A 27,277-nucleotide genomic window follows, 5' to 3' on the forward strand; every position below is an offset into this window, starting at 1 on the left:
GGACAGCAGCCTACAAATACTGCTGCTGTCATTATAATGATATTAAAACAACAAAACAGCTGTGATAAAAATAGATATCTTTTATGAATGTATACAGTGAACACTATGCAGTTTTATTTTCCCTAATTATTAAATTTCTGTATTTGAGTACTGCCAACCTTATTTATTTGTAACACATTCTGTTTTATTTATCTATGCTTGTAATTTGTGTACTTTTTTCCTGTTTTTAATGGCTGTCTCTTTAATCATGTTTAAATTTTAGTTAATCTAGTAGTATTCGCTGTGGTATCAAAGAAGTACTTCGCTTTAAGTGATAAATGGAAAGCAAGTTAAATTTAAATATTTTCTTGCTGATCCGAAAAATGATCAGCATGATCATGATTCATGAGTCAAAAACTGTAATGTGATTCAAACCATGAGATTTGTGATTCGTTGAACCACTAGTTAAAATATTTCATTTTGGGAGAATAAAGTGACCAAGATGTGATATGAAAGACAAAAATTAGCACATTTATGCAGGAACTTGCCTGACCAAGAAAGCAAATATACATTTTAACATTTATTATGCAAAATACCTGACCTCAGAATGCCACAATAGGCAAAATAATATTTGTATACCAATATCTGGGTAGTAGACCTTATCTTTCCCCAAAGTATCTCATGCTAACTATCCATTTACTTCATATATCAGATACTATGCTTAGCGCATTAACGCATGCATTCACTGATTAATGCCAAAAAATTATTTTTTTATCACGCGTTAACATAGTTTTTTATGATTATGAAAGTCAGTTGCTTACTTACACATACAGACAAACCATGGGTCACAGAAGGGTGGGATGTCAATTAGTACTGGCTTGGGATTAGTGTCATCACACGTGATGTACAATACAATACTTTTGAATTCATTATGTAATTTTGTGCATAATGTGATTAAATAGCAGAAAATCGATTTCTAATAAATTGATAAATAAAAGGCCCTTTGGCTATTGAAAAAACGTTTGGACATATTCCTAAACTTTTTTCAATCAATTTGCATCAAAGTGAATTAAATTAACTTGAATTGAAAAGTCTGGAGCAGATGGGTCAGGAAATTGTCTCTCAACTGATTTGGCTTTTGGGACATCAGGCTTCCATAATAAAACAGATCCATGCATAATACAAGGGCTACTCAGCTGTTCAAACCTAAAGAAGCCAGTGTGCATAGAACGAGAATCTGATTTCCTATTTTGAACAACTGTGTATGGATATTGAAATTATATTACACTGCACTGTTGCAATGGGGAAAAAAACAGGTGTTTAAAATACCTAAATGTGATGAAATAACTATCTTTGTCAATTGCATGAATGATAATCTGAATCTCACATGTGTCATGATTAAAATCAAAGACACACACTGAAGGAAACATATCGACATTTGAGCTTTGTGCAAATAATAATTTCCTCAGAAGTTTATGTAGAAGGAATCTTTTTTATTCCTCCAGAACTCCATAAGTCAACACATATAATATAAATATTCCTCACAATAAGCCGACAAAGCCAACACATGAGGAACAAAACCACAATATGTATGAAGCAAAAAAGAAACAATGACTGGCACTGTTACACTAATTTGCAGAAGAAAACAAAGCAAAATATGGCAAGGACAAGTGTCAAATACAAATTTTTTTATAAAATACAAAATTACAAAATAAAAGTTAATAAAATGAAAGAAAAATTAAAAGAAACTTGTCAGCAAATATAATTTAAATTGTTCAAAAGTGACAGTAGAGACCTTCTTAATGTTTATGGATAGAAAATATATTTTTATATATTCTGCTCATTTTAATACCTAACAATTGTTCTAATCATTCATGTTAATAGATATTTCAATGATTTCTGAAGGATCATGTGACACTGAAGCCTGGAGTAATGATGCTAAAAATTCAGCTTTGTATCACAGGAATAAATTACATTTTAAAATATTACAAAAACGGTGTATTTTTAAATGGTAATAATACTTCACAAAATTACTCTTTTAGTGTAAATGGCAGCCTTGGTAAACATAAGAGACTTCTTTTAAAAACAAAAACAAAAAAATCTTACAGATCTCAAACTTTTAAACAGTAGTGTAAATAATATAAATGAAAAATTATTTGGTAACACTAGAAAAAAACATATAAAATTACAAAGAAATTACACAAAATACTGGTTGATCACAGCCAAGACTGTTAGAGACGAATCACACTGTTAAAATGAACTCTGTCATAATTTGCTCACCCTTAAGTTGTTCCAAAACTGTACAAGTTTCTTTCTTCTGTTGAACACAAAAGAAGATTTTTGGAGAATGTTGGTAATCAAACAGTGGCTGGTAGCCATTGACTTCCATAGTATTAAAAAAAATACTATGGAAGTCAATGGTTATTGTCAGCTATTTGGTCACCAACATTCTCCCAAAAATGTATTTTGTGCTTAACAGAAGAAAGAAACTCATACGTAAGTTCGAACCAAGTGGATGGGGTGTAAATGATGCCAGATTTTCCATTTTTGGGCAATCTATCCCTTTAATACATGGACTGGAATCAGGTGGAGGGGCAAAGTAAAAGGACAGAAGGAAGTTAGGGGACAGAATAGAGGAAAAGGTGGATTTTCTCACCTCTAGTGGGGAAGAGAGAGTGACGGTGGGGGAACTGAGGCTACGAGGTCTGCGCACTTGTGGTTCGCTTAGATGACCGCTGGAGGAGGAAGGGGTGGAAGCGGGGGGCGTGGCTGCTGTAGCGCCCCCTACTGCCGCAGCTGAGGCACTGGCTCCATCTTCAGTGTGCTGCTGGTCAAAGAAAGACATCAATTAACTTGTCACCACAAGGTCTTGTCCAGGGGCACGCCGTCCAACACGGAGTGTGCATTCAAGGTTTAAAAGGGGCCCAGAATGGAGAGCAAGGTCTAAAATACTATATTAGGAAATGAATACTATTAAATTGATTAATATTTGTAAGGTTTATTTTGATTATGGGGAAAAACACAGAAGTCTGTTTGGTTTGAAAATGACTACAGAATAGTTTATTTATTTTGTTTACCCCAAGGAACAGAAAAATAAAGATATAAATCAAGAGCAACCAGAGTAGCAATAAATAGATCAAGAAAACAGGAAATAACATCCAGACATTGTGACAGATAAAGGCAGAGCAACAAAAAGACGACGGGATTGATAGAGAAGAGAAGAACCATGGAAGACATTTAGATTTGACAGTGGATGATGTTGGAAAAACATTGGAGGCTAGCTTTAGCTAGGCTTTGCTACCTGCAGAATGGGCCGCGTCCAGGTGGTGCTCCGGTTGTTGTGGTTGACATAGTATGTCCGTCCCTTGTTGTCTTTGCGTTCCTCCCAGCCTGGCGGAAGGCCTGGTGTGGTCAGGGCGTAGGAGGCCGATGGAGACTGAACAGAGTGCAAAGAACAGATGAGTTTGCATATTCACAAGACAAAGCAGCGGAAGAAACGTGGTGATATTAAAATCTGTATCACTGTCAGTTCTGCTACAATAAATGGATCTGTATAGATTTTATATCGGGTCATATCTATAGGAGAAGCCTTGTTAACTGATATGACACTCAATATGATGAGTGTAGGAATATTATACACTTAAAACTAGAATGCTCACACATTTTCACAAACACAAATGTAGATACAAATACATCTAAGCACAACTAAACACAGCATCCAAAACAGACTCCACACAAGGGGACATGCTTTAATAGTATTATGAACACATTAGAAAGGCATCCGATAAATATGTCTGGGTGAATTTATATGTAGGGTGAAGATGGACAAATTGGGGTGTAAATCGATCCCTCGCAATTCTAAATTTATAGACATACACACTAAAAGAGCTGGTATAAAATAATAAAAAATAATGAAATGAGATGTGCTACCAAAAAAAGTGCTTTTAATAAATAAAAAATGGCTAAATTACACTGTATATGTGCAAAAAGTATACACTTATAAGTATAAATTAATATCATGAAACAAATTAAATTAATTTAAAATAAAATGGAAATAGATTAATGAAGAAAACTTCTAACAAAAATATATAAATTAAAGCAAATTATGAATGTATATACAAATTAATTTAATAAAAATGTATATAAAATGTTTTTTAAATAATTAATAAAAATCTAACACATATAAAAAAAACAAATGAATCAATAAATGAAGAAGAACCAAGAAGACATAAATGTACAACATGTGGACTTTACCATGGTGTCCTCAACGCCTGTGACCGTTTGTGCTCTTGTTCGTCGGGTCTGGGTGCTCTGCTGGACAATAACAGCTGCTTTTAGATGGGGCGGGCAATTGCCCTGTTTCGGGCCAGTGGGAGAGGGGAAATGAGGGCAAATGGAAGGACAGGGTCAGCCAGAAAGTGTAACGAAGAGTAGATGGGGAAGTGATTTTAGGGTGGTTTTGGATATTTTAGGTGATTTTTGACAGCTGAAGGGGGAAATATTGTTAGAGGTAAACTGCAGTGTGATGTAAGGATACAGCAACCCAAAAAAATTGGTTTAACAAGATGTGATTAGATGAACTCCAGGGAGTGTATTTAATTTGAAATCACTGTTGCATGATTAGAATTGAGAACAGATCATGATTTGATTAAAGAGTGACAGGAGAGTGAAAGAAATGCCCAGGTGCATATTTGTAGAAATGACTTAATTTGCAATTAAGAGATAATTACAGTGCCAACATTTTGTTTTTGTGTTATAAAAGACAGGATTTTCAATATTACAGGATTTTCATTTTGTGGGATTACAGGATTTTCAATGTGTTAAACCATTCCTTTAATATAAGTCATACTGTAAAATCATAACGAAGCTCATTAAAATGAAACTAAAATAACTACCCAATAAATACATTGGTAATATATACTCATATGCTTACCGAACCTGCATTTATTTGATCAAAAATCCAGTAAAAAATGAAATATTACAAACTGTTATAACGGTTTCTTATTACAATATCATCTTTAATGTAATTAATACCTGTGATGGCAAAATTGAGCTAAATTGAGCAGCCATTACTCCAATCTTCAATGTCAGAAATCATACTAATAAGCTCTAATAATTTCAAATATTACTGTTGTTACTGTATTTTTGGTCGCTTCCATAAACGCAGCAACCGAGACTGTCCTGAGATTAAATTCTCTCCACAATGACAGATCTAAAAAGTTTCCAAGAATCATCCAAATAAGTAGCTTCCTTCAGCATTTCAAACTGACTCACATGCCCACTGACTCACTGACTATAAAAACAGAGGAAACCACACCTGGGCTTGTATCCGACTGGCACTCAAAAGAGTTTACATTTCAAATACTGAAAGAGTCAGCTCTCACACAGACAATGAAATGCTTTCCATCTGCTTTTACATGGATGTAATGAAAGACACTCTTGGCTCAAACAGGGCAATCCGATTAGCCATCCACTCAAGTAATGATTGCACATTTCCACTCGTGTGAAATGTCAGCCTCCTCACACACAGGGACAGGAAGTGTGGGGGAAATGCCACCTCTCACCCACACTAATATCAGGCAGATTTGCTGTGACTATAGCGAAATCCCTCATCTGAAGCTCTCAGAAGCACTTCACAGCCAGAGAGAACCGGGCCACCAACCAATCGGCCTCTTGTCAAAATAAAGTAGACACGAAGCATAAAGGACATGGAACGGGGCTCCTATTTAAAGAGGATTCAGGCGGATGAGGGAAAGCATTTTTTCCCCCCAGTGTTAAGTAGATGTAACTTCAAAGCTTCAAAGGTCAAGAATGTTGTTGAAGTGTGGAGTTAAAAAAAGATTAATGTGACTACTTTATATTCAAACTATTTAAGTGGACACACTTTGGACATTTAGGACCACTCTTTTATATGATTCAAGGCATTAGGAGATGATTTGCAAAAGCTTGGTGCAGAAGAATAACATCTTCCAGAGTGATTCAGGTAAATCAGGGACTGAGAGAGATATAACACTATAAATACATAACAAAAAAATAAAATGTACTCATCCATGTCAATTTATATCAGGGTGACATACAGTACTTTGTTCAGAGGAATAGAAAGAAAAATATTGAGAAGGGCAAAAAAATATAAAATTAGACCCTGTGAAATATATTCAAAGTCTAGATGCCATATAATTAGTATGGGCTAGATTTTAAGTACAAGTATCGGGCTGTACTTTTTTGGGCATGACAGGCCCTGGTCACAATATTTTGTTGTATGAAGAAGAGCAGCACAAACATTCATTTAAATCATTGTTTGTGCTCTTCAGAAGATAAAAGCTCCAGTAGATTTGGAACAACATTAGAATGAGGAAATGATGAATTATGGGTAAACTAGAGTCATTTACATTACATTTAGTCATTTAGCAGATGTTTTTATCCATGACAATAGAAGCAAATCAAACCAACAAAAAAGCAATAATATGTAATTGCGGTGACAAGTCCCGGTTAGTCATGTGTTGTTAAACTTCTGAAAACCTTGTTAGCACAACTAGTATTCATATAGATAAAGCTCTACAAACAACTGAATCATACAAGGCTTACAGCAAAGGGAAAAAAAATCACATTTGCTTTATGCCTTTATAAGGTTTAACAACTGATCTTAATACACAACACAAGGTTATTGGAGCTCTCCTTTGTGAGCTGCCAGATCTTATCTTGGAAATTCCCAGCATGCATTGCTCTAAATGCCACAATGCAATAATGAAATGGACACCAAAGAATTCAAGGGACTAACCCAACCTCATGACCCATCCACAAACCTCATTTCAAACAGACTTATAGCACACAGAAGCAGACAGGATCATCAGACTGTCACATCTGCAGGAACTTGCAGAAAATAAATACATAAAAGTTTCAAGGCTAGGATTCATGCCATTCAAATGAAGCACAATCGCTTCATAGATGTGGTGCACTTCCAGTGAAACATCCAGTGTCTATGTCTGTTTCCTGCCTCATGCAAACGGGAACGGGATCAGTTCACACGGTGACCTCATCCACATTGGTAATGTCATCTACCACATGTGGCTTATCTGCTGTAAAACAGGATCATTTAAAGAGACAGCGCACTATTTACCAAAGAAATGTTTTGCTTGTGCATCTTTAAAGCGTGAAACAAACTACATCATTGCTGGTTGTAACTGAGAAATTATTTTGGCAAGCTGTCTCTTAAAAATTGGAAATGCCCTCGTGTAGCGACGCAATCGATTATGAGCTCTTTCATAGAACGCAGCACTTTTTACAAACATTACTGAGCTACACTGTTAAACGATCCATTAAGAGAACTCTCACAGTCACAATATCACCATGGAAACATGTCAACTTATCACATACGATGACATCATAATCACCACTACAGCTTGAATAAATAAATCCTAGGAGTGTAATAATACCTCACAAGTCACTCTGAATTATCATTTCACATACGCACACAAAAACTACACAAACACTTAGACAGGTGCTACATTTCTGACCAAACAAGAGGTGACATTTTTATAATAACATTGTTTTAGTCGTTTTTTTTTTTTATAATATAATGTTTAACAGATCAAATATGAATAAATGAATGTTTAATAAAATATATATATATATATATAATATACTAATCAAAGTTTCATGACATTTCTAACTACCTGTTTATGTGCAATAATGATCTACTAAGCATTATGTAATGTGTTTTTCCTTTTGATTCTTAAACCCCGTTCAAACCAAGAACGATAACTATTAAAATAACGATATTAGCCTCCACACCAGTGAACAATATCGTCTGTTTTATTCTAAGCTAACGTGCGTCTGCCTCTTTAAATTCTCGAGCTCGTTAGCAGGATGGATTCTGATTGGCTGTCAATGTTTGTATCATTCATCAGATGGAAAAAATCATTCTGAAAATGATTCCAACAATATCGTTTCTCTGTGTCTTTATCATTATAGTTGTAGTATGGATTCTGCTATTCTTTAATATTGAGAACGATCTTTAGAACTATATCTTTATCGTTATTGTGCTTGGTGTGAACGCGCCTTTAAGGTCTTTGCAAACTGAGTCCGGAATTCTCGTCCGAATTTTCACACATATTAAAAAATAAATACGACCTCATGTTGTGTCAATCATGTTCACAAACTGCCTCTGAAAGTTATGTCCGTCATAAAACAATTTGGGATTTTTCTGCGTTTTTGCATCTGTAGCAAGAATTTTAATTGGAAAGGATGATGAAAACAAAACGAAAAATATAAAAACGCATACAAAAATTTGGGACTCAGTATGTACCAGGAGTGTCATGCTTTATAAAAGAATTTATAGAATTGTTTTTGAAATGAATTGGAATTGATTAATCACAATTACAATAAAGTCAGGAATGTGTCTTACTGAGGTAGCCAGGGAAAATTTTAATTTCATGTTGACTTTAAAGAATTATATAAAGTGTTACTAAAGATTCCTATTATCACATTCATGGCACTCCCAAAAGCAGCCAAGATGTTCATTACAGATAACAGGAACATTTTGAAATCAGGTGAACTTCTGAATGTGTTAGGGAGTTTATAGCTCTTGATTTGACACCGAAAGAGTGAAAAATGGTATAGTACTGAGAGTGAGTGAAAAATCACCACTTGCAGAGTGAAGGAGAGGTGAGGAGGAGAAAAGCAGATGTACCGTTGGCGTGGGAGGTTGAGTTTGATCACTGACTCCATCGGTCATACTAGAGGAGCGTAGCCGAGAGGAAAGATGACTCTGCTGGAGTGAGAGAAAGAGATAAAAAGGCATTAGACACTGTTATAAATAAATAAAGACATAAATATCTAATATGTTACAGAGTGGTCCTCTGAACAGCATAGGCTCTGAATTCAGCAAAGTAATAAAAAAAGAAAAACGATTTCAGACACATATGCATTTGCATGAATGTGTTAAAATAGTAATGCCTCTGGCGCTTATGCATCTGATACACTTTGTGAATTCAACACTGAGGCAGTTGTCATGATTTTTTGCAACATTTTCAGTTTATACCTCTCAAGGCCCCTTGTTTGTTTTTATTTTATTAATTAATTTTTTTACTAATTTGACTATACTTTCGGCCACATAAAAAAAGAGTGTAGCAACTTCAGGTCTGTTTAACACAATTAGAAACAGAAACAAGACCCCAGATTCTGTCTAAGTCTATTCCAGACAGTCTAGATATGCAAACTACATTGTCTGAACAAATAAGCAATGATTTACCCAGTTTCATTACATGCAAATACCACAAAAGTCACTCTGTCCAAAAGATTGAATTTTAAAAACAATCCAGTCTTAAGTGCAATGTGAACAGCCATAGTTAGAGGACCCATATGCTGCCCCCACAATGACTCAATGAGTGATTCAGCATGAGTGTACAGAGGTGCACATGTGTAGAGTCAGCTATTAGTTTTGACACTCTTAATAACATAATTTGACTCACCATTTCAAGAAAATCACACATAATACCCACACAAGTAGCTTTGCTGATACAGAGCCATACCGCACAACTACAAGCATGATACTGCATTTATACAACAGATTGATGAGGCAAATGTGTTTAAAAAAAAAAAAAAAAAAAACATTGGAGTGTCTTAAAAACTCTTTTGTGTGTTTACCTACTTCCTGAATGTCTGCTGAGGAAAACAATATCTTTGTTATTGTATCATTTCAACTGTTAAGAGGACTTCCTGAAGCTGCTGACAGCGACGTCTTTATTTGCGGCATTTACAAATGTGAACAAACAATAAAAAATAAAAAATAAATAAACGATGCAAGCAACAGGTAAATACCGTTATAAATGTTAACCATGATTGTGAAGTAAATATTCTTACAAGGCTTTTTAAAAATGCCGGGTAGCTGGTGTTCCTATTCTGAAGTAGGAGCTAACTTAGTTCCCCCAAATGAAGTTCCTAGAAATACATACGTTCCTAGTTCCTGCAGTGCAAACACACCAAAAACAGGGATCTCCTGACAATAGTTCTAGGAACTATGAAAAGGTTACTCTGGTGCCAAAGTGCCTTCCTGTGACCCTCGAATATAGATGTATAGATGACAGCAGACTTAAAACTTTGTTTGTTCTGTCTTACCACAGCAGAGCTGGGTCCTGGGATTTCTCCGTTCGTGTCTGGAGCAAGAGACAATCTAAGGCTGATTTCATCCGAGAATTCTGGAGTGCTGGAAAGGGGCATCGCCAGAGAGGCCGGTCCGGACAGAGAATGGTTCAGACCGTCTGTCATTAAAGTTGGGTCCTCCTCTGATATGGGTTCCCATGACTGAAGAAAGGGAAGATATGCATGAAAACCTAACATAATACGTCTTTTATAAAAAATAAATAGCACTAAATATGTAAAAACATATGATTTTTAACCAAAGTGAGAAGCCTTATTTAGAACCAGATACTTTTCACAAAACTGATGATGCTATCTAGCTCACATCATAGCTGCAGAGGTCAGGGTTAAATACTAACGTCGTCTATGTCCCTGATGTCCAGCTGCTCATTTTCCAGGTCTTCGCTAATGTGCCGTCGAGAGCGGAAAACTCTGTGGGCTTCCTGGTTAATCTGCCGCAAGTTATTATCACTTTCCGTTTCTGAAACCACATCCCTAAAGCAGAGACAGGGAGAAAAAATTGTTCCACATATATCAAAGTCTGGTAAGATTGTCAGAATATCATGATAAATTCAACATAATGGCACCAGTCACTTGCAGACAAATTATCGCATCGATATTCAGACTTTCAGTGTTTTTGCTCATTTTTACATGTGCTTTTTGAGAAAGGACAAAAGGGGTCACATACACACTACTGGGCCTCTTCCACTGTGTGGTGCGGTTGTTGTGGTTGACGTAGTATGTCCGTCCCAGGTTATCCACCTTCTCTTCCCAGCCCAGGGGCAGCGGAGGCAGGAGCTGCTGAGGTCTCTGTGAACCTGGATCCGTGGAGTCTGACACTTCCCAGCCCTGAGAAGAACAAAGTGAGAGACAGAAGAGTAAGTGAGAGTGAGAAAGTCACCAAAAATGTTCATTACAAAAAATCTGGGGACAGGGCTGTTTTCAAGAACATTTAAAAAGTCGAAAGTCTCAAAATGTCTATTTTTTTATGTTTAATAATTTCTCCTATTCCATCTGAATGTGTTATGATCAGTACTGCAGCTGCTATGACAGAGCACTCACCACTAACAGAGAGAAAAACATAAGGAATAAAAGTCACAGAACAGGAAGCGTAGAAAGTTAAAGCAAGGAGATGCCAGACAGTCAAACGAGTTCGAGCCAAATGGCATACTTTAAACGAAAAATGCCATGAAGTCTGTGGGGACAAGGATGAATAGACACTAAAATCGTTAAAAAGCAGGAGAGAAAGCAAGAAAGGAGACATTTAAGTGTGTCTCCATTCTGGATGGAAAACATTTCAAGCCATCTGTGGCCAGTTATCTGCCTTGGTCTATAATACTAGAGTAATCTCTGGTTCTAATGCAAATCTACGTTTCAACAACTATAATTCCACTCACATGATTTTTTCTAAAATAGTTTCAGTTACAGTTTTTAACTTTTAAGAAATGTGCAGTAATTTAGATGCCACTGCCCTTATTATTTATGTATAACTCATTTACTTACATTTCAGCGTGTCTTATTAATTTAATTTAGTTCATTTATAAGTGAGTTGCTGATTTGGTTGATAAATCGGACTGTCTGAATCAATTTACTGCATATACAAAATAAAAAATAAAACTGACAATGAACATTTAATTTTTTTGATATTATACAAAATTGATTTAGCTAATTAGTCAGTTTTACCTCAGCTTCTTCTCTCATCTCACTGCTTTCCTCCTCCTGCCCTCCGTTTTTTGGCAGATAGGCCATCTTCAGCCTCAAGTAGCCTTTCACCCGAGACTTATGACTACAGGACATAAAAGCATGTCATCACACAAGTCATCACAGAGTATACTAAACCAAACATATTTTGTATTCTTTACATAAGCGGTTAACTGAATTTGTTAAGCCCTTAATTAGAAGGAATTTCATTGCTTGAATTTTTGATCTTTTAAAAAGCCCCAATATTTTGCCTATGAATATTTTTTTTTTAAGAATCACTCTAAAGCAAAATATAGTTTACAGTGAAGTAGTCATCAGAATAACATTAAAATACAGCAAAGAGCAATCCACATGCATTAACTGTTCCTGTGCAAAATCTCTGGCTGTGACTATAGCCACAGGGCATTAAGGGGATTCACAGGTGTTCGTGTGGTAGTTGCACATTTCGTTCCAAAAGAACATACAAATCTCAAATGTGCTGTACTGTATCAAACGTCCAGTCCTCTGAATAAGGTCAGAGTGCAAAATCAACACTGTTGTAACTTTAAATATTACTGCTAATTTTCCTGTATTGCATTTGTGAAATCTGCATGACTGACCTTCTTGGACGCAGGAGAAAGTCTTTAAATGTGTACGGCCGCTCCATCGCAGGGTCCTCTGTCTATACATCAACAAAACACCATAGAAAATAAAGTAACCTGTATCAAATCTGGGCCAATTCTAGTGGAGTTTCATAAAGCATAACAGTCCCAGCTTGTTTGGGGGGTTGGAGAACGGGAGATATAGACCCTTGGATGACGTTCAGCTGTCTTATGTAACACTGTTCTCCTGTTACATTTAAACTGCCCACAGGTTGGATATTCACGGCTGGTCATTAGTGGCTACAGTTTGATGGAAATTGATGAAATTGGCACCTCTGCTAGTGGCGAAACCAAAACTATGTGAGGAAAGTTTGGAGGCCCTGAAGGAAAACGGGAGAGTTTTCCTGTTTGGCAGGTCTAGATCAAACAGGAGGTGAAACGCATTCAGATTTCAAAACCAGTTAAACCAAAAATCCACAAGGAAGCTTAATCAATAAACCAACTCCAAAGGAAATATAAATCCATATATTCACGTCTGATCCAAGTATAGGAAACCGTTTTTAAATATTCAACAATAAGAGCAGGCAGAGTAGAAGCGCGTGGTCTGGAGCGCAACTACGCAGAACTGAACAGTAGATATGTAGGCGGCCGCAAAGGAAAACAGACCAGACTCTGTGTGAGTGAGCATTTATATGCAATCCAGCAAAGAAATCGCACTTTGCCACTGGAAATAGTTTCAATAAAAACAAGAGCCGTTCCATTCCTAAATGTCCAGGAAAACGATCTCTTGCTCAAAACAAGTAAACTAGAACAAAACACAATATCGAAAACCAATCATTTTGTCAAGCACAAAACTTGCCAACACCTATATCTCTTGAGACGCTGTGTGTTTTGGATGATTTTGAAGCAATAAAGTACTAGATATTTATTACTGTACTAAATATTTGTATATTTATATTATTCTTCAAACTATTTTTAATTACATTACAAAATGTAACAAATACAAATATCTTACAAATACATTACACATTTCTAAAGCACAAATGTATTTACATTTGAAAACAAATTTATATTGTTTTTCAAAGCTTAATATTTTTTTTTACAACACTTTAGACAAATAAAGAATAAAAGTAAAAAAATATTATATATATAAATTAATATATACAATTTATTTGTAATAACAAAAACATTATTTTGAATTTAGAAAACATTTATAATTAATATAAATTTTATTTATATTTTATATTTTTTGCATTAATGATAATTATAATAATTCTTAATACTTAATTATTTACATTAATAATGGACATTTTTCACACACATAAAACATTTATATTCTTTCTACTCTTATTTTGTCACCGTATCACGTTTTTGTGCATAAATATATAACTGTAGCTGATAATGAACAAAACTTTATAAAACTGAAAGTAACTTTTTCAGAAACTATCAAAAATATGCCATTATAAAAGAAGAAAAACACTTCCCGGTCAGAGAGCACCTGTCCATCAAAAGCTCACTATCCAATCAGAGTAGATCACTGTTAACCCCGCCCCCACGAGAGTTTTGTGTCATAACACCAAACGAAAAACAGCGAAGCATAAGCGAAATCTGTGGCAATGAATTCAGAATCCACGATTAGCGAAAACGAATCTTTGAAAAACATTAAAGAATGAAGCATATTTGAAGAGCCTGTTAAATTTGTGCAACTGAGTTCATTTTTTTCGTTTTCATTGTTTTTCATTGTTTTTTTCTTTTTTTGTAATGGCATATTTTTGATAGTTTCTGAAAAAGTAACGTTCGGTTTTATAAAGTTTCGTTCATTATTATGGAAACAAATGTAATTCCATATAGGGCAAGTATTCCACATCATAAAATTAATTTACACATGAATGGATTGCTGAATTGACCAGGCATCATTGCATTATTGAACAATGTTGTGGTAGGGGCTAAACTGGGCCACCCTGGAAGCATGTCCCATTTTTGGCAGAGAGGTTTTTTTTAGTTGGGATAGCCCTCTCAGAAGCAGCCTGCGTGTTTACATTCCAAGCAATTCCCTTTCCACTCCGTACAGGGATATGGGCTCCAACATTTGAGTTGCTTAATTACAGTCATGTGACCCTCAATAATTTCAATCTTTTCAGTTCAGAGCTAAAACTTGCTACTAAAACATCAAACCAGATTTTTACTTGAGTAACATAAGAGCACACAAGCTTACCGGTAAATGAGTAAGAGGCACGTCCACCTGCCCAAGGAAGTCATCTCTGGTCTGCATAAAAAAAAGAGAAACAACAGAGAGAGAGCGAGACGAAATTAAAATATCAGAAAAAATAAAAATAAAAAAAAAGTAATTCAGAGATTGGACTGTGAAACATTGACTTTAGCAGGACTTGTGGCAAGGAAAACCACAAAGATGAGGATAAATACACACCTGTATAACCCAATAAGAATGAATGAACGTGAATGTATGGGAAAAAGAAAAAGAAGCAAATACAGTAATAAGAGCAGTGTTAATTTCAAAAGCGTCACTTCAAATGGGAAAAACCTGACAACCAACCCAGTGAGGAGCAACAGATGGCCAACGAGTGAGGGTCAAAGGTCAAAGTAGGAGTGTATTAATGTATGAACCACCAATCACAAGCCTTCAATCCATTCACCCATTCCAATAAGCCAAACTGTGAGATTGTCAGCTGTGATTGTCAGGTGTTTGGGTCACGTTAGACCAGTATATTACCTGACCATGGTTGAAATGCCCATTCTTTGACCGACCGTGACGAATGTGAGCCTGTGTGTGGAATAAACTTATTAAGACAAGGACAAGTACGTACCCCCAGTTTGGGGTGCACAATGTTTAGCGCACTGAATGTACATGAATCGCCATGATCATGCATCATAATAAAAATGACATTAATGCAACACTTATCCTAAGGCTTTAGCAACATTGCAGAAATAGTCCAAAAGCACTCTTGATAAGCAAAGCAGAGCACAGAAAGTGAAAACAAAACATAACATAACAAAAAAATAAATAAATAAACAAAACAGACAAAAAACAAACACAAAAGACAAAACAAAACAAAAATAAAAAATCATCTTTAACCCAGTTTGTGAGCACCAGAACAGCAGAATGGGTGGATAATAAAGCTCATTTATTGTGGAAAGGTTAAGTATGAGTCACTATTTGTGATGATGAGTGAACGACAGGGCCACAAATACATTCTCAAGCCCCTATTCATCACGAAAAACCCACCATGTCTGAGACATTCCTCTGATTAAATGTTAAACATTTCAGAGCCAAGTGGGGTTACAGCCTCTAAGTCACCAACTGCAGTTGTGAATCACATACAGAAGCAAAATTAATTAACCCAGAGGTATGAAGGAATGACCTACTGCAGAAAGCTCAAGGAGCTAGCTGACTCTTAAAGGTCACACTATAAAAGAATTACGTCCACTGTGTCTTGGCAAAGATTCCTGTCACTACGGAAACTATTTTCCTATCCTTCTGCAATAAAAGTGATGCTCTGAAGGAGTAAAAATGATTTAACTGATGTCTTGTAACTTCACAGCGACCCTGAAAGCCCCGTTCCCACACAATGCCCTGAGTGTTCAAAATAAATATTTGCTTACTCATCGTCTATTACAAGACAGCAGGGAAGTGAGAACCAAGAGGCCATGTTTAAAGAGACGAGTACACACACACAAAAAAAGGTTAAATAAACCAAACATCAGACCAAAAGAAAAAAGGATCCCATTACTTTGTTAAGCTATATGTCACACATCTAGGGACCACAAAATTTAGGTTAAAGGGTTATGACAATAGGACCTGAGAAAAAACTTCCGACAACTGATCCACAAAACACATGCTAAAATAAGACTGGAGCCCCCACAAATTTAGCAGCGGGGTTCCTGTCTGAGCGACAACAGCAAGATACCAGAGAGCAATAGGGAATGCTGACAGAGCTTGACTCTTCCATTAAATTTCATTTTTACTCTATCAAACTGTTCTTCTTCCACTTATGCGCACACACAGACTTTTTAAAGCTCAAAATCCTGAGCTCTGTAAGAAAGCTGCCACAGCAGACTTAAGTGAGATCTCCCCCCCACCCCCACACCATCTCTTCATCACGCTTGCTAAAACTTGTGAGACAGCAAACAGTCACATGTATTAACCTGAGAGCACTGGCAAGTCTACAGGAAACCCATTCACCCCGCAGGGGATGAATGCAATAAGTGACGAATGAAATTTCATAGTTATTACATTTGGTAAATTCAGCAAAACATCTTATTAAAAACAAATACTGATACAGAACTGTATTATAAGAGCGGATATTGTTTGTAAACAAGGAATTTACAAGTTATTATATATTACAAGCCTTATCTTCAGAAATAATTCTGAATATTTCATAAGACACATCAACAAATACATGCTTGAGGCATTCAAAACAGCTTGACAGCTGGAAGTAAACAGATCTGTGTGAGAGAGGTTCAGATGAGGAACTCTCCTGCTGGAACATTCAGCTCCTTGACTGACTCATTTCCAGTAAAGCCTTTTGAGCAGGTACTGGAAATATATATGCTGCCATTAGCTGCCTCGGAAATTGGTATGTGTATGACATTCCTAATTGCGGAATGTGGACGTCTCAGAGATTCCGGACCTTCCGTTTGCAAGTGCAACATCTGTGAAACTGAAGTCCTGCTTTCCACATTCCATCGGAAAGATGCTTTTATGAATAATGCGCATGATGAATACTAGTTTCTAGTACTAGTAATGGTTGGTGACAAACTGATGAATGATGAATTGGTTTCTAAGATAACAAGGAATGAATCACTGAAGGGACTTTCAAAGCCAGTAAACTCAGTGGTAACCTGCAGGGAATGACAAATTACATTTGGCAAAATAAAAGGAGGACTGTTGGAAAAAGCAAATGCTTGTGAGAAACTCTGAAAACAAAGCCTTAAGCTTAATATCACTATAATGCATGAAGATTTTCTACGTTTGAGAAATGACACTTCAACAAAGTGCTGTAAAAACAGCAGTATGTGTATATATATATTAGACCTTAATCACCACAGAAAAGCTGTTACAAAAGATGAACGGTGACCCAGGCCAAAGGAGAAAGGCCGCTTTCAAAACCAAAAACAACACTTGACACAGGACTAAAGATAGAACAGGCTCCTCTTCAAGAGAGGGGGAAAAACACAAGTGGACAAGCCCCCATGAATGAAGTTACATCTGAAATTGATTCTGGCTTCTATATATTTTCCACTTTTTCAATATCTTGGCCCCCCTTTTTGTGGAATTTTTACTTCCCAGAATGTGGGTAAGTCATTCCTGAACCCACCTCCTTTTTCCTCCACCAAAATCCTGCTACCTCTTCTTTCATCTGTTTTTTTCCATTCTCCAGCCACTTCCAAACTATTAAAACACACTTTGAGAAGTCTACACCCAACAGTCTACTTTGAGTGACTAAACAACAGCTTGTTAATGTACAAAAAATTAAGCGCTTCATATTTAGCTCAACTTTAGACCCTCTGCTGTAATTACCTGTGGATTGCTGTAGGTAGGCGCTTTTCCAAAGCTAATATCCCGTGCAAGGATGGGGCTGTGCTCGCCTCCCTGACTGAAATAGATCTTAAACTTGGGCTGATGGGAGTTCTGTTCCTTCTTAATTTTGAATGTGCAACCTTGAGCACTGTTCTCAACTATCTCACTCTCAGTCTCCATTTCTGAGATCGGGGCATGAAGATTTGGCATAGATCCGAGACGGGAAGGAAGGCCTCTGGGATATAACGGCTGTGAAGTGCTCCTCTCAAGTCGGATCCGAGGGTACCGCACCAAGCGGCTGCCTTTAGTACCTGTTATGCCCAAATCACTCACGTCAGCCTGAGTAGTAGGGCTAAGGTGCCTTCCTTGGTCCTGTTGAAGCTGGAAGACGAGTCTTTGAGTTCCAGGACCTCTGTCTGAGCTTTGCTGGACAGACCAATGGTGGCCATTCTGGCCATTCTCACTGTACGGCATGATCCTGAACTGCTGGACATCCGAGCCATCTGCGGACCTTCTTCGAATACAGACACCTCCAATGGTAATCCCTTGATTACTGGGTACACCCAAACTAGCATAACCATTTTGTCCATCACACGGCCGGACGCAAAACACTTGCCTCTTAGGCTGGATAGGCTCAGTACCTGTTTCTAGACTTTGGTAGGATGGGGCATCTCCTCTGTGGTAGGCTGGAGGTGGAGGTAAAAGCCAGCTTTCACCAGTCTCAGTGTATGCAGGAGCTGGCTCCTGAGGGTACCCTGGAGGTGGATCAGAGGGCAATGAATCTTCTTGAGGTGCAGTTGAGCGTTGAAGGGATATCTGGACCGAGGTGCTCTTGGTCATCCGTGGTTCAGTTTGACCCTGGAGCTGTGGGATGAACATGGAAGAGCTTCGCTTTAGAGAGGCATCCGAACAAGCACCCGATTCTGGGCTCTCTGAAAGTCCTCTGTTTTGAGTGTGTGTATGGAACATCATAGCCCCTGCGCTACTGTAGCCAATCTCGTCTCCGTCCTCCACTGTCCCATTTAGCTGCTCCAACTCGGGTGCAGTGTTACTGCGACCCGATCCAAAATACAGCCGAAGCCGGTGAGACATTCTCCTTTCTGCCTTGATCTGTCTCTGTCCAGCTGTTGCTGGATCTGTCTCGCCTTCTGTTTAGTGTGTCTGATCCCCTTTTGCTCTCCCTTTCTCTGTCTTGCTCATCCACCCTCTTTCCTTTCTTTCTCTCTTTCCCTTACTCACAGACAGAGGCTGCGTTTTGTTTCACAGCTACCAGTGAATCGCTGCCAGGGAGCTTAATAGTTCAACCCACAAACTTCAAGGAGAGAGAGAGAGAGAGAGAGAGAGAGAGAGAGAGAGAAAGAGAGAGAGAGTAAAAGCTGGAAAGAACAGGAGAGATGGGGAAATAAAGAAAAGAAAACTATCCCATGTGTCATACTGTTTTAGCTGAAGTCCGATAGCGACAGACAGCAGAAATAGCCCAAGTGGCAAGCTGCATTCCAGGCATGATTGGATAAGGACGCCTGGCGCTCTTGCAGGCAAAGGTGAGGGTAGGGTGGCCAAAGTCACATGATCCAGATGGCGCCCACCCCCACTTCCCGGTTAGACCCAAACAGCACTCTCTCAGCTGCTACTGATCTGTCAGAAGGAACTAGACCGCCGGGGGTGGGATGAGAGATAGAGGGATCACAGCTGAATCAGGAAACACTCTTCAAAAGCTCATAATTCTTTGTGCTCATCCCACATACAGGGCACACTGGTCCAAGACAAGCTGGGACATGGTGTTACACACATATCAAGCTGGTAAAAGAAAAATTTAGAAGTACTTACTCCCAAAAATACCAAACAACACAAAAACAAGTCATTACTCAGACCTGTATGGGTAAGCAGAAAAAGTATTAGAGGTTTACCACTTATCGTTAAGGACATTTTCTAAGAAATACCCAGGAAATGTACATTTACTGGAAAAAAACACTAGAGCTTTTCATGTTTGAGCCTCTGTAGAGACATGCAGTACTTCCCATCAAGCTTCTTAAGGGTTGGCATGGATGAAATGTTCCATCTCCATATAAAAAAAAATACTCAAGGGAAGTTTTAAACCACAAGACAGTCACTCTCCTTCAACACAGTAACAATGAATCAGGATACAGCCTAGGGGCCATTTCATAAGACGTAGAGAGATATAAAATCTACAATCATGACCACTCCTAAAACAAAAGCAACCAAGCAATTTACTTTACTCTGCACAGCTTAAAACCCTTCTTAAATTGTGTTTAATTTTCAAAACAAAATAATTATAATACGTTTTCCTCAAAATGACTGGAAATATGATCAATCACAGACTACTGACAGCCACATTTATTACATATAAGCCACAAGCCTGTGCTAAATGCTTCATGAAATCTGTTTGGGGTGAATAACATAAGTTTTCGTGCTAGCATTTGCTTTTTCTCCACAAACACAATCCACAAAATCTGAATCTTTAGATCAGTATCCTGAACCTCCTGCTAACAGACATGTGAATGTCATAATCGATTTGACGGAGACTGATGACAGGCTGAACAAGTTGCTAAGGCCAATGTGAAAATCCAGAGAGATGACACTACACTGGCCGTATTCAAACTCAAAGAGACAGTGCACACAGACAGAGCTTTGTCCAAGGAGAAACGGAGGACAAAGGCCACTTAATTGCAAGGGTTCTGAAAGACTGCATGTATATCCATAATGGAATATAGGCCAACATTGGAAACCACGTAACTCATACTAGACAATTTTTAACAATTATAAAAAATAAACAGAGCAATTTGTAACATTGAGTTGCACTTTTATCATCCACTAGCCAGAAATCATAAGTCTGGCTCCTTAGTAATGATGTAAACTCAAATTCAGAGTATGGATTGTTATAAAAGGTAAATACCATTTTATGTGGTAAAACTAGTACAAATGCACAGCGACACCATTTAGAGCAGCACCAGCCCAACATAAACCATGAAGTCAGAGCAGCGTCGTACTGGATGGAGTGAACGAGACAGACTCCAACTGAAAGAAAAGCCTTGATTGTGAGAGTGTGGGCCCTCTCTAAAGGGGGTATTGTTTTGGAGGGCACACATGCCCTGCAGTGGGTGAGCTGCGAACAAAGAACGGAGACATCATGGCGTAAGCATTCTGAGAATTACAACAGAGGGCTTCCACAGAGCTACCTACACATACCAAGACTTCACATAGTATTTTCTTAGCAAATATAAAAACTATTTCTTAAAAACCAACATTACATAAGCCTAAATAGCAACATTTGGCTGAATGATGGCAAATGGATGAATTGAACTTTTTCAAGAAGCACATTCTCTCACCCACACGACTCTGGGGTGGTTATGTGTATCCATGACAGCGGTTTTGGGAAGGATCTACAAAAATTGCTATAAATTGTGGTGTGCAACCCATCAATCCACATCTTAACTACAAAGAGAAGCCATTATCTTGTCTGTCTTGCTTGGACCACAGTAAAATATGCATCAGTCGGTTGTGGAACTTGTTCATTGCATCTAGCTTTTAAGCAGCCTGAACATACAAAACGCTTTACACAAAAGAAAGTAGTCCAATAGAGGTGCTCTCACTAAAAACAGCAGGAGAGAGAGTAAGAAAAGGAGAAAATAGCAAAGAACAACAAGGTTACTGATGAGAAGACACAGGGAAGAAAATAAAGAGATAAGAGAGTGATAGAAATAGATAGAGAGAGCATGTACACAAAATTAATTAAATCTGTGTCCAGTCAGTGGGACCAAATTCATGCGCTCCCTCAGATTTATAAGTAACACGTCCAGGTTTTCTCGGCTCTGCACTGAAACTTGGCCAATCCCATCACACAGGGGAGACCTCAACCTTTTCCCTGTGGACTGCAAAAAGTCTTTGCAGATTTGCAGCAGAGAACAACCCCACTGCCTGTTCACAAACTAAAGGGTATAGTTACTGATTTTAAAGTGATAGTTCAACCAAAAATTAAACTGGTGCACAGAAAATAGGAGCATATGACTTTCTTCTTTCAGACAAATACAATCAGAGTTATATTTTTTTTTTAAATGTCCTGGTTCTTCCAAGCTTTATAAATGGCAGTGAATGGAGGTCGAGATTTTGAAGCCCAAAAAAGTGCATTAATGCATCATAAAAAGTACTCTACAGGCTCTGTTAAGAAAGGCCTTCTGAAGTGTAGCGATATGTCTGTTTAAGAAAAATATCAATTTTTAAAACTTTATAAATTGTAATCTCTAGATTCCGCTAACTGTCATTCGCGCATTAATGAGAGTGGCGCTTTTTATTAACTCAGATTGCATCTGTCTGAAAGTAGTAGTAATATACATCTAAGATGACTTGAGGGTGAGTAAATCATGGTTATTGTCGTTTTTGAATGAACTATCGCTTTAAGTAACAGTCATCAGCTCTGCTTCACATTTTAAACTACTAAATGTACTCCTTAGTTCTCAACTGGTTTTTCTTCAGGCTTTGCATTCTACATTGGGCATCATCACAGTACCAAATCTGCATATCTAAGGAAAACACATGATTGCATAAAAAAAACTGGAAGAATTTCTCCTTCCTTTTGAATGTCGATAAGTGTTAACATTTGCATTTACATTCATCTCCTTGAAGCACAACTGGTTTTGTTGTAGAGCAGAATGTACCGTAGGTAACTGCATACCAAGCAAACCAAGAGAGAGAGAGAAAACTTTATTAATCCCGAAAGGGAAACTGGTTTGCCACCAACTTAAAACATACTGCAAACAAGCACACCACATAGCTAACACACATAAATAAATAATTCAACATTTAAAAACTATGAAAAACATGATTAAGAGACCAATGAGACATGATTATAACAAGATACAGTTGCACAATTCAGAAATGCAGGGCAAAGAACAGACAGTTCAACAGTTTGACCGTCAACAGTGTTCATTAAAATATCTGACCGCTGCAGGAACAAAAGTCCTTCTCAATCGCTCACTGGAGCACCGAGGCATAATTAAACGCTGGCTGAAAGAGCTTCTGAGTCCATTAAAAACACTATATAGTGGATGGCCTTCAAAAAACATAATTTTTAATTTCGACCTCATCCTCTTCTCCACAATGACCTCAAGTGAGTCTGGGATAAGACCAATAACTGAACCAGCTCTCGATCAGCTTATTTATCCTATTTTTATCATCAACAGATAAGCTGCCCCCCCAGCAAAGGACAGCATAAAAAGAACATTAACCAAGATCCCCTGATAGAAAACATCTAAAAGCTTTGTACTAATGTTAAAAGATCTGAGTTTTCTCAAAGAGAAAAGTCTTGACTGAGCCTTCTTTTAAAACATTAGTATTCTCTTTCCAATTTAATTTTTCATCCAAATGGAATTTTTCACCTAGAAATTTATATGACTGAACAATTTCAATCGGCTGACCATTAATTGTGACTGGGAGGACCTTTTCCTTTTTCTTTCTAAAATCAATCACAAGTTCTTTAGTCTTCTCTATATTTAGTTTTAGAAAGTTTAACTCACACCAGCTAGAAAAAGACTGAACCTCCCTTCTATAAGCAAGGTCATCACCCTGATTAAGTTGACCTACTAAAGCAGTGTCGTCAGAGAATTTTTGTACCAGACAGGATGACTGACTATGCCTATAGTCCGCAGTGTAAAGTGTAAATAAAAAGGGAGATAGAACTGTGCCCTGAGGTGCTCCAGTATTAGTTAAAATAATGTCAGACTGTTTGTTACAAAACCTAACAAACTGTGGTCTTAATAACAGATAATCTAAAATCCAGGCAATAGTTGTATTATGCCATTTAAAATTAATTAATTTGTTAGCTAAAATTTGTGGCTGTATAGAAATAAAAGCACTCGAAAAATAAAAAAACATGATTCTAACAGAACTAGCAGTAGTTTCGAGATGACTGTAAATATTATGTAACATAAATAATAGTGCATCATCTACCCCCACATCCTTCCTATATGCAAATTGCAAGGGATCCTGAAAAACAGACACCTGCCAAGTACAGCCCTCTCAAAACACTTCATAATGTGTGATGTCAGAGCTATAGGCCTCAGATTAGCAAGACTATTTTAAAGTACGTGGATGTACACCATCAGGGCCTTCTGCCTTGTTTGGTTTAATACGCCTTAACTGCTGACGAACCTCTTCCATATTAAGATTAATAGCTGAACTACAGTCCTCAGAACTGCTCTGCCTTAGATTAGAGAGGACATTCTCATGTACAGAAGAGAAATCGCATTCATCAAACCTGGCAAAAAAAGTATTGACATCATTAGCCTGTTTACCCAATTTACATAAACTGGGATTACTAGTCCCATATCCAGTAATACACTTCATACCATTCCATAGACCTCGTGTGTTGCTAATGGACATTTTACCTTCAACACTTTCCTTATATTTTTGTTTGCCCTGTCTGATGATGACTTTCAACTCTCTTTGGGCAACTTTAATTCTTTCTTTATCACCACCATAAAAGGCTGCTTTCTTATTATTAATAGCAGCTTTAACTTCTCTGGTGACCCATGGTTTATTATTGGGAAAGATTTTGATTTGTTTACACGGAATTAAAGCATCGACACAATAATTAATATAACAAGTCACTTTGTCAGAGATACTGTCCAAGTCACTGTCTCCATCAAAAAACACAGACCAGTCGGTGCATTCAAAACACCCCTTTAGTGCTTCACAAGCATCATCTGACCAGACGCGCGCAGTCTTTGATGTAATCGGCTGTTTACGTATCACCGTTGACAGGGCTGGACTGGGACAAAAAAATCGGCCTGGGCATATTTGCCCAGACCGGCCCACTATATGATCATAAACAACACCCATCTTTGCACGCCCTTAATTATATGCATACCAACTCCTATTCATTAAAACCACTAATGCCATGTAATGAGTTAGTATAGGAACGAGTGAGAGTTAACAGATAAAATAAGTCAAAATTTGATATTTATTAATACAGTTGAACTAAACTCCACAGCGGTGAATCCTAAAACAAGCTATAAGCGGCTCTGGCATAGCAATACCAGTGTTTCTTACAGGATTTTTGTTAAAACTATGGTGGTGTGTCCTCGGTCCTTCAAGGGGAGTTCGGGGGCATGCCCCCCCATGAGAAATTTTTGTGCATTTTAATGTTAAATTCATTAATCTGGTGCACTTTGAGAGTTCAAAATTAAAAGCTCCAACCCATATTCAGTGTGCAAATTAAACAAAGAAAAATTCAAACCTCTTTTAGTTACAGTGTCTATTTACATTACACCTATACATAATAATAGTTATAATATTAATCCAATGATAGTAATAGCCATATTTTGTAAAACAAATGCACAAAAAAATAAAGGAAACTTTCTTAATTAGTTGTACCAATTTCTATACTTGAAAGAGATAAGCACATGATCTTTTATTTTGACGCAAACTGCATCAAGCTTTTATTTTGGCGGAAAACATGGTTTACAAACGCCTCTTATTAAATTTCTAGTGAATTGCGGTAATCGTCAACTATGCAGATGTGGAAATAATCTACACTCATGACATGGCCTAAGTGTTTTGAAAGTAGTTATGCTTACCGCAGGCTCTACACTTTCTCATCTCTCTCCTGATCCTCCGTCCTCACTATCATCATCTGCCACAGGAGCTGATGAAGGTCAGAAAACATATATTTTGACACAGTTTACAGTGTCTGCTTTAAGGGCCTGGTTCTATTTTTCATGCTATTTATCTGCACATTCCTTGCGTTTCTTCTCCATCTTTTTTACAGATACACACACTGACGCTGCTGCCGCTCGCTCACTCATTTAAAGTTGTGATTGGGCCAGCCCAGTGTCAATCAAGAAAAGAGCCAATGGGCCGCTGATCTACGTGTTTCATGGGCTGGTCTGTCAGAAAAAAAAAACTAACACTGACTTTGACCAATGCATTACACCGGCACAAACCCAGCGCCGCCAATTAAGCAAAACAAAACAAAACGAATGGGTCGCCGATGTACAAATTTTATGGGCCGTTAAAAAAAAAAAAAAAAAAAAAAAAAAAAAATGAGTATGAGATATATCGGCCCAAAAAGCACGTCGGCCCACCGGGCAAATGCCCGGTATGCCCAATGGCCAGTCTAGCCATGACCGTTGAATATTTGGAAGTCAATTTTATCAAATTATGGTCTGATTTACCCAGTGGAGGAAGCAATTTAGCTACATAGCCATCCTCAACATTTGTATAAAACAAGTCAATAGTATTATCACCCCTCGTAGAACACATCACAATTTGTTTAAAAGATGGTAAGGTGGTGGAGAGAGTGCAGTGATTAAAATCCCCGTTCACAATAACCAGCGCATCTGGAGAAGAGCGCTGTAAGTCATGCGTGATTCTCGAAATTGTCTCAATGGCACACTTCCCATTTCCTGATGGTGGGATATACACCACCATGACAATAACATGGGAGAACTCCCTGGGTAGGTAGTAAGGTCTACAACTCACTGCAATGAGCTCAATATTCGGGTCACAGACTCTTTCTTTTACCGTAACATGTTGAGTATGACACCAGCGGTTGTTCACATACAGACAGACACCTCCACCTTGCTTCTTACCCGTACTTGCTTGATCTCTGTCCATCCTGTGAAGTGTAAAGCCTTCCATCTCCACATGAGAATCAGGTATCCTATCAGACAGCCACGTCTCAGAAAGACAGAGTAAACTGGTCTGCCGAAACGTGCGATCGAACTTCAAACAAGCTGTTAATTCATCCGCCTTGTTGATGAGAGCGGACATTCCCCATAGTAACCGAGGGAAAGACAGGTTTGTATCCCCGCCGACGGTTTCTGACTCGGACACCTCCTCTGCTGCCTCTCTTCCTAACTTTTGCCCTGGGCTTGATTTCTGATATATCGACATCAGGATCCAATAGACTTGATGCTGAAAACCGCAACTGTAGAAGCTCACGGCCGGCTGTACGCTATGACAGGCAGGCCCGGCTCTTTCATCACGTGGAATGTTTGAAAACCAACTGAGCATTGTTGCTATGGGGACACTAATGAATGGATTAGCACTGACATTAGTTGCATAACAGTGAAATTTCCTGTATTGTTTCACAATTAAATCATTTAATAATGTACCAATCAGTAATGTCAAACAACTAAATCTACAATATTATCTGGGCCGGAAAATATAAAAAAAACTTTTCCGCAGTTATTTTTTAGAATGCTCTAATGATTCTTTTGGAGGTACAGTTAAGAGGTACAAGCTACAGTATTTACAGACAAAATATTTTGTAATGAGGAGAAGAAGTAAAAACTGGAACACCAGTAAACCCACAAGCTGTATT

At 37.7% G+C, this 27,277-nt stretch overlaps 1 protein-coding gene across 19 annotated transcripts in view; it reads right to left on the bottom strand.

Annotated features, from left to right (window-relative positions):
• nedd4l (NEDD4 like E3 ubiquitin protein ligase) overlaps positions 1–27,277 on the bottom strand; it is an 80,277-nt gene that overhangs the window by 15,863 nt on the left and 37,137 nt on the right. For 2 of the 19 annotated variants that reach the window (XM_059526011.1, XM_059526010.1), the window contains exons 6-15: positions 14,614–14,664; positions 12,417–12,478; positions 11,800–11,902; positions 10,805–10,965; positions 10,476–10,611; positions 10,096–10,281; positions 8,669–8,749; positions 4,234–4,290; positions 3,281–3,415; positions 2,636–2,806 (exon numbers count right to left, since the gene is read on the bottom strand). In XM_059526011.1, the coding sequence (XP_059381994.1) occupies positions 2,636–2,806; positions 3,281–3,415; positions 4,234–4,290; positions 8,669–8,749; positions 10,096–10,281; positions 10,476–10,611; positions 10,805–10,965; positions 11,800–11,902; positions 12,417–12,478; positions 14,614–14,664 (1,143 nt within the window). Of the gene's footprint in view, positions 1–2,635; positions 2,807–3,280; positions 3,416–4,233; positions 4,336–8,668; positions 8,750–10,095; positions 10,282–10,475; positions 10,612–10,804; positions 10,966–11,799; positions 11,903–12,416; positions 12,479–14,613; positions 14,665–15,129; positions 15,181–17,937; positions 19,356–27,277 lie in introns of those variants that run through there. The other 17 variants (XM_059526012.1, XM_059526009.1, XM_059525995.1 and 14 more) reach the window with 16 other exon arrangements.

The sequence above is a fragment of the Carassius carassius genome, chromosome 36, assembly GCF_963082965.1.
Source record: "Carassius carassius chromosome 36, fCarCar2.1, whole genome shotgun sequence".
NCBI lineage: Eukaryota > Metazoa > Chordata > Actinopteri > Cypriniformes > Cyprinidae > Carassius > Carassius carassius.